General features: G+C 34.4%; 1 protein-coding gene across 2 annotated transcripts in view; it reads right to left on the bottom strand.

The window, feature by feature from the left end:
• Positions 1-8,436, bottom strand: part of Hfm1 (HFM1, ATP dependent DNA helicase homolog) — a 131,405-nt gene that overhangs the window by 36,737 nt on the left and 86,232 nt on the right. For both annotated transcript variants that reach the window (XM_023720346.1, XM_023720347.1), the window contains exons 24-29: positions 7,317-7,414; positions 7,103-7,234; positions 4,749-4,834; positions 4,445-4,528; positions 4,156-4,313; positions 423-526 (exon numbers count right to left, since the gene is read on the bottom strand). In XM_023720346.1, the coding sequence (XP_023576114.1) occupies positions 423-526; positions 4,156-4,313; positions 4,445-4,528; positions 4,749-4,834; positions 7,103-7,234; positions 7,317-7,414 (662 nt within the window). The remainder of the gene's footprint in view (positions 1-422; positions 527-4,155; positions 4,314-4,444; positions 4,529-4,748; positions 4,835-7,102; positions 7,235-7,316; positions 7,415-8,436) is intronic.

Here is an 8,436-nt window from a genome sequence, read left to right as displayed (position 1 = left end):
GGCTGGCTGGCATGTGGTGCTGGGGGATCGAACCGCGGTCCCTGGGCTTTTCCAAGTTTTTTCCAAATAGGTGCTTTAGACCACTGAGCCATCTCTCCAGCCCTTAAATATTTTTAAAAGGTTAAAAAGTACATCAAATGAAAATTTATAGACCTATCATTATAAAAATCAATATTCCTAAAAGAAATGACATTTAACTACCTTAAAAATTAAATTGTCTATCAATGAATAATTAACATTTGAATTATACTATCTTGGGTAGGCCATCTTTTCCTTACCTACAGATATGAAACTTCTCTTAAAGTTTGTTTAGAGTATCTAAATATATTTTTATGTGTCATTTTTGTAACAGCAAAAAGCAAATAATTTTAAATGTTATCATATCTTTTATACTCATAACTTCATTACTTTGATTAACTTACCCAAATCAGAGCTAATTAGATTTATGCTAAGATCTTCAGACATAAGAGCTCTCCTCACATCAATCTTTTTAGTCCAATTTCCAACTTTCAACAAAACAGAATCCCTGAAAAATGGAAATGCACATTTCAAATACTGTTTCAAACACTAAATGAAATAATATATTATTTTTTCAAGGACAATTATTACTAGGACAAGTATTTTCTAGTAGTTGACTGAAATTTATTATTGAAAGTTAGTTCCTCTAAATTCTGAATAGGGAGAATGATTAAACTATCTTCACTTTTATTTGTATTTTTTATAGCAGTGGGGATAAAACAGAGGGCCTCATGAATGCTATGCAAGTGCTATACCACTAACTAAATTCCCAACCCTATTTAAAAAATTTTTATTTTGAGATAAGTTCTTGCTAAGTTGCCTGGGCTAGCATCAAATTTGTGATACTTCTGCCTCAGCCTCCCAAGTAGCTAGAATACAGACATGCACCACTACAACAAAATGGAGCTTGAGTATAATTTTCTTAAGTATATCTAATTCCAAGTTGCATTGACTCTAGCTGGAATGTGTAACTGTTATCATTAACACATGAGCTTGCCCCTAAGTCACTACCACATTAAACCAGCTGTACATAAATTAAGTTTATTTATAAGAACAACAATATCTTTAAAGGTGACTTGAAATAGGTTGTACTTAATAGTATCACAAGCCAGTAACCAAATTATATGACTGAACTTATGAGGTGTGATCAAAATATACAGTGAATGTTTAAATTTTAAAAATACAGAGTCCACCAAAAAAATATACACACATTAGCAGTTGACGATACTAATAAATATCTGGAAGCTATGGCTACCGCTTTGAACACCTCTTGTAACTATAGAGGCCAAAAATAACATGTATTAATCTCATGATGTCTCAATAAATTCCATATTAAAATATTTATACAAGGTTGTTTCCTGATATATACTTTTGGCAGACTCTGTATTTACCAGTAAAAGACTCTTTTATCATCAATCCTCCTCCTCCTCCTCAATCCTCAAAATGTTTTTCCAAACTTATCTTTGCCACTCTCTGAAACAGTTTTGTAAGTCTTCTTGTGTGACTGGTTTTTTTTTTTTTTAATGAGCAGAATATATTTATTGAGGGAAAGAAAGCTCCTGTTCAAGACAGGGACAGGAGGGGAGCCCGAGCGGGTCGTCCCTCTTGTGTGACTATTTTTATGAGGTATGATTAAATCCTGTCGCCAAGTGTCATCCCATGGAAAGGCATAAAAACACAGTGTCCTCATCCACTTACTTCTGAGGATGTGGCACTCTGTGACTTCTGGTTCTTCTCCAAAGTAAAAATGAGTAGTAAAGGTAAATATTTTGAATTGATTCATATCATTGTCATTGCTAAAGACATCCATAAAAGAGAACTACTAGAAATGTTTAGAAAAGTGGTAAGAATGATAGGAAAAGTGTGTTCAAAGTGAAGGGAAGTTGGTTTTTTTTTTTTTAATCTTTTTATTTATTTTGGTACAGGGTCTCGCTACATAGCTTAGGCTTGTGATCTTCCTGTCTCTGCTTCCCCAGTGCTGGGATTACAGGTATGCACCACTGTGGAGGACCACCTGAGCAGCTCTCCTTGAAAGAAGAGCGATTGTCTCCATTTTGACTGAGCCTGACCCTATTTCCTTGTATTGTTATGTAGAGAGCTGGCTAGGACTTCTGTTTACCCTTCAGTTGGCCTTAAGCAATGTCTATTGGTCTAGCTGAGGTGCTGGTGATAGTCTTTGAAGGTGGCATGCGTGTTTCCCTGGTAACCTATACCTGCTGCTCTTTAATGTGAACCAGGTTGAGACAGGACAGTGGAGCTAATGCTCCGCGGTGCCAGCTGGGATCGAGCCTCGAGACAGAGGCTATGACTTCCTGGGACTTGAAAGGCTACACCAAAGCTGAAGCACCAGACTTGCCAAAACATCAGATACTATATAATGCAGATTACTCTCTCTACATACCCTCTCTGCATATCGCAGAGGTATATTTAGGCCACACACCTAGCTCAGCTCATAGTAGTCTCTTTCCCACAGTTCTCAGTCAATCCTCAAGCCACTCCCCCACTGAATAAACTGGGTGAGGCCCTGGGTCGCTCTCTTGGTTCCGGAAAGCCATCTTCGTGGCTGGACTTAGAGCCCCTTTACTCCCCGATGATTGAAAATATAATTTAGTGTCTTTATTTTCGCCGTAACATTGTAAGTGGTAGATTGGAATCAACTTGATGAGATTCCAATAACGTAACTTTGGGATTATAAATATTGGTTTATTGGACCAAGACAAGGTCCAGGAAGTGTCTCCTACACACCACCACCCGGCAAGGTGCACCCGAAGTTCCGGGGCCAGCATGGCATGTGGTACCAGGGATCAAACCTGAGATTGAACCTGTGTCTCTTTGCTTGCCAGGCAGGTACTTAGATGGATAAGCTATCTCCCTGGCCCCCATGAAGGGAAGTTTTGAGGAAGATTAACAACAGTGTATCTTTTACTATGATAAATCTTTTAAAATTTAACCATTCATTGTATTTTTCAATCACACCTCATAGTTCAGTCTCCTATAGCTGGGGCTAATAGTCAAAGAACAAAGGTATGTACAGTGGCATGGGAGTAGTTACCAGTGAAAAGAATATCTTATTATTCTGCATGTACACAGAAACAATTAGGAGATTTCCCCATTTTTTAGATTCCTATTTCAGAGTTACTGCAAGTAACTAGAAGTAGAGTAATACAGTTAAAAGTACAGGCTCTAGAGTTGTAATGCTTTGGTTCAATTCTTCACTTTGCTATTAACTAGCTGTCTGACTTTGGCAGTAGTGTGAAACGTCTTTAATTTCCTTCTCTACAGTATATATGGATGATGAAAACACCTATATCATATAAGTATCAAACAATTTGATATTTTGAATTTAAGTATTAAAAAGTATTGGATGTAGCTGCAATTGATATCCTTAGAGTTTGTCTATGATATTCTTGGAGAAAATAATAGTATCTAGAAAAATATTGAATTGAAAATCATAGAATGGTATACTAGAGAACTACATAAAAGAAGGGCTCTTTCTTTAGTTTGTTAGGTTTTGGAAACTGTAAATAATTTGGAAATTAGGAATATATTTTGAGCTGAGAAGGTGATTATCTCCAAAGGGTAGTAGGACCTTGAAGAACAGAAAAAAAAAAAAGGTAATGAATCAGAAAGACCTTCTAAAGCTCATTTATTCACTTACTTCAGCCCATGATGATATGAATATGAACTATTAGCAACCTACCAATAGATGCAATACCTCCTATCATATACAAATAGAAGAACTACTCTATTATCATCTCAGGAAAATGTAATTTAATTGGTCCCAGTGACCTTACTACTCTATATTTTAGTGGAATTTTTCATTTCCAGTACATATATACTTAGAATAAAACAGAAATTTCATAATTAGGGCCAGCCAAATAGCTCAGTGGATAAAAGTGCCTGCAAGCAGGCACGGGGACATGAGTTCAATCCCCAGGCCTGCCATGTCGGCTCTGCCCCTGGGACGCACTGAGATGGTGATTGAGACTAGGCGTGGTAGCCTGCGCCTATAATCCCAGCACTTGGGAGGCTGTAAACAGAAGAATCACTACTTGTCCAATGTAGTAGTGAGACCCTGAATACCCTGTAGACCCTTCCTTAAAATACAGGGGAAAAAAAAGTTTCATAATCACTTACATAATTTTTTGCTTAAAAATCACTTGATTATCTGCATCACCTATGATTAAAGTAGTATAGTGAGAATTCTGTGTTGTTCTTTTCGTTTGCAGCTGTTCAAAGTTTCTTAATATAACAGTCACCAATATTTCTGCCTTAGTATCATCATATCTTGCAATCTTCAAAAAAGGATAGGCATAAGAAGTGTTAAAAGAAATCCTCTATTAAGACTCAGCTTCTAGTCTAATTATGGGAGCTCTATTTCCAAGAAGATAATCAAAATACTTAAGGAACAAAAAAAAATATTTACCTGTTCTACTTCAAGTTCATATTTTGGTAAATACATCACAGCTTCTTTTATCTGGGTCCCAAAAGGGGGATGTCTATTTAAAATCTAAATGCATTTAAATAATTACAATCTTAGCATGACACTTAAAACACTTAGTAAGATATTTTTTAGTATTAACAGAATTAAAAATATCACCTCAAACTTAGTAAATAAAAATATTTATGATTATGAAAAATAAAATAATTTCAATATAAATATATGAAAGTAAGGTTTAGGAATTTAAATAGAATTCCAGTAATATTAGGAAAAAGTGAATTTTACATACTAGTTCAAGTTTCCTTGCATCTGTTTCTTCTATTTTCTTAAAGGAAGTCAAACCTGCATTTACCATGGCATTTGACAATGTTATACCTATGGAAAATTCATCAAAAGAACAATTTTTTTTTTTTGGAGACAGGACCTTGCTATGTAGTTCAGGCTAACATGGACTCATTGTGCAGACCAGGCTGGCCTAGAACTTATGGTGATCCTCCTGCCTCAGCCTCTTGATTGCTATGATTATAGGCATGCAATACCATGCCTGGCCAAAGGGCATTTTTAAAACAAAATCTATACTTAATTACTTACAACTATATTAATAAAAACCTTTTAAAAGATTCAGCCAATCTGCTATAATTTGCATATGGTTTGAGTGTATCCCCCGAAATTTGTAGATGTGGTCCTTGGTGTAGCAGTGCTAGTGGCCTGCTAGTGGAAGTTAATTAGGTCATTGTGGCTCTGCTTACCAATAAGAATTAATGCTGGTATTTTGGAATGGGTTGGGTTTGGCGTGAATAAGATAATTTTCATGAAAATGGGTTATTTTTTAAAAAAGTTCTGGTTCCTCTTAATCTTTTCTTTTAAGTCTCTCTATGTGATTTCTTCCACATGCACTTCTGCCCTTGTGTTGTTGTTACTAAGAGACTTAGTACCAATTTGTTTTTTCTACAAATTCCTAGTTTTCAAATATATGGAACCTTCTATCCAGTTTAGAATACTTACCTTTGTGGTATGACATTTGGTTTGCTAGAGCTTCAGTAGGAAGATGAACCTTTCTATTAGAAATCTCTACCCAATTCTGACCTGACTTTACTTTCATTAGCTAATCCCACCTTCACCCTAGCACCTAAAGTCTTCTGGCCAATATTCTACTAGCCCACTGATTCCAAATTTCATAGAATAGTAAGGAGGACTTCAAAAAACGAGATGGAGAACAACAGAAAAATCCCCCAAGACTTATGTCCACAAAACACATATAAAATGATGGAACTACCAAGGTTCTTAATCATGGGATAACAGCTCTCTGTTTAAAATTATATTAGCAATTTGGGGGGCCTGTCAGTTAGCTCAGTTGTTTAAGCACCTGCTCATACAAAAGCAAGTGCGGGGTACCACGGTACGATCCCCACCTCCACCTGCCTTACCAGACCCACTCTTATGGCAGCCTGAGCCAGCCAAAAAAAAAAAAAAATCATTTTCAATTTTATTATCGGACAGGATATCATGTCTGTATCTTGTACTATGAATAACCATTACAAAGACAACAATATGCAATGTATTAATTATTCAAACTGTCCTCCTAATCCGTTTTGAAACTGTCTCATTGCTATTTGTTTCTCAATAAAATTAATAAAATAAACTTTATTGGACCATATTGGATTACTTTGCTGAATTCATGCACCTACAATATAAGAATGGCAATGGAATATTCATCTCTGACAAAAGTAAACGAAAAAGGGGCATATAAATGAAAGACCATTTCGTAGTGAAAAAAAATATATCTGCATATACAAAATAGTATAGACATACAGCTACTTTCCTTTAATTCCATGAGAAGAAAGTTTTGAACTCAGTGTTTAGACATATCATGTCTGTATCTTGTACTATGAATAACTACTACAAAGACAACAGTATGCAATGTATTAATTATTATAACTGTCCTACTAATCTGTTTTGAAGCTGTCTCATTACTACCTCTTTCTCAATAAAATTAACATTAAAAATAGAATTATAGGTATTTAAAAAATATCAGGCAAAGTCAAAGGTACCAAACTGAAAAATACCAGTCCTTTACTTCGATCAGTTTTTGTAATGTTTTTCAGTGTGACTTTACTCATACTAGACCCAGTAGACAGAAAATAATAAGGAACAATCTTTTTTCTAAAGAATCTATGTGAAGATAAATACTGCTATCCTATTATTATTGAAAACAGAAAAGGTTAAGGTAAAACTAACTGACACTCTTTTCTGTAATTAACTAGGAACAGCTGGAATTAACTCTGTATCTTATTATTGAGATCATAGCAAAATACTTTTCACAGAAGTGGAAAAGACAGCAACGTATTGCTAGCTAACAGATTACTAAAACAAAAACTCACTGTTGGTATGAAAACAAATTTTAAAATGAAAATATTTTTATTAGAGCTTTTCATGCACTACTCATTTGATTTCATATAGAATGATTTAAGCAGATGAAAAGAAAGCCAGATTCTCAAAAATAATGTATAATAGCTTATATTGGTTTATAAACACATCTTTTCTTTAAAGGTCTATAATCATCACAAAATAATTTTCTTAATAATAAAATACAAAATAAGTTGGTAGACACTGCTAAACTATGTGCTTGTGTTCAGTACCTACCAATTTTTTCCAGTTGTTTGGATACATGCAGAGAGTTTTCCCAAAGTTTACACCTAAAACATTTAGTTAAAATCAAACTATTCAATAATGCAACAAACTTCTTTTCCTGAGCAGCCACAAAATCTGACAACCCTGAAAAAAAAGTTTCCAATATTAAGCTTAATGTAACAGTTACCTAGAAAAATAATGAAAATCCGTTAACTGTGTTACCTACATCTTGTGATTCGTGAGCCACTTCTGAAAATCTTTGCGATGTCTTGTGTCAAAGCAAAATCTTGTATGGGAATGCATCCTAGCTGAGCCTGAATAAGACTGAAGAAAAAAGAGATTTCTTAATTTCCTTTTGAAAGTTACTATTTGAGATCACTTATTGAAGTACTCCTTAGAAATTCTCTCTGCCTTGATTTCTGTGACACTATATGATTGTGTATCTTGCATTATTGTTGCAGGTATTTGTCAACTTTCTTTTCCCAATCCCTAACAGTTGTCATTTTTTTCTGCTCAGTTTCTCTCAAAAATCTGTTTATTAAGAAAAAACTGATAAAAAAGTGAATGAAGTGCATATTTTAAATATTGGGTAAATGAAACTTATGAATGTACAGATATACAATATGGGGTATATTTAAAATGGTTGAAGTAAAAATACTTTTAAAATAAATTTTAATATTTAAACAATATTTCTAGTAAAAAAAAAGAGATACTTTTGACACCAAACTTCCTTGCTGGAAACCTCACTGTAAGAAGCAGTAATAAAACAAAGATTGGAGAAAGAAGGATTTATCATAGTAGGTACAGAACCATGGCAGGGTTGTGTGTTTCTCTCCACCAAATAAGGCAAACAATGAAGTTCTGTACTCTTCTAATACTTAGTTTCTAGATATTTAGGTTTTCAGCTCTTGGGAGGCTATAAACAGGTGGATCACTATGAGTTCGATCTAGTAGTGAGACCCTGAACACCCTGTAGACTCTACCCTAAAAAATAAAAAAGAAATAAATAAATTATGTAGACTAGATATTTAGGTCTTAGTACTTAGGTCTTTTGATTTAAATGATGCAACTTGAAGTTTTATTTACATTACTCAATGAGTCAGCTAAGAAATTTCTCTTTCAGCTAGAAGAGGGCATTCTTTCCTTGGGATACTTTCTGATATTTCATTGAACTTTATCTTCCCACTACCCTATTAAAATAATTTTCTATTATGTGCATTTCCTCAGGCATAGCTAGTTTTTTTTTTTTTTTACATTTATTTATTGCGTGTGTGTGTGTGTGTGTGTGTGTGTGTGTTTTGCTTTGTCTTCCGTATTGGGACTCAAATTTAGGACCTTGTGCTTAA

Source organism: Octodon degus, unplaced genomic scaffold (genome assembly GCF_000260255.1).
Source record: "Octodon degus isolate 3935 unplaced genomic scaffold, OctDeg1.0 scaffold00074, whole genome shotgun sequence".
NCBI classification, from domain to species: Eukaryota; Metazoa; Chordata; class Mammalia; order Rodentia; family Octodontidae; genus Octodon; species Octodon degus.
This window is presented reverse-complemented; position numbering and strand designations above follow the sequence as displayed.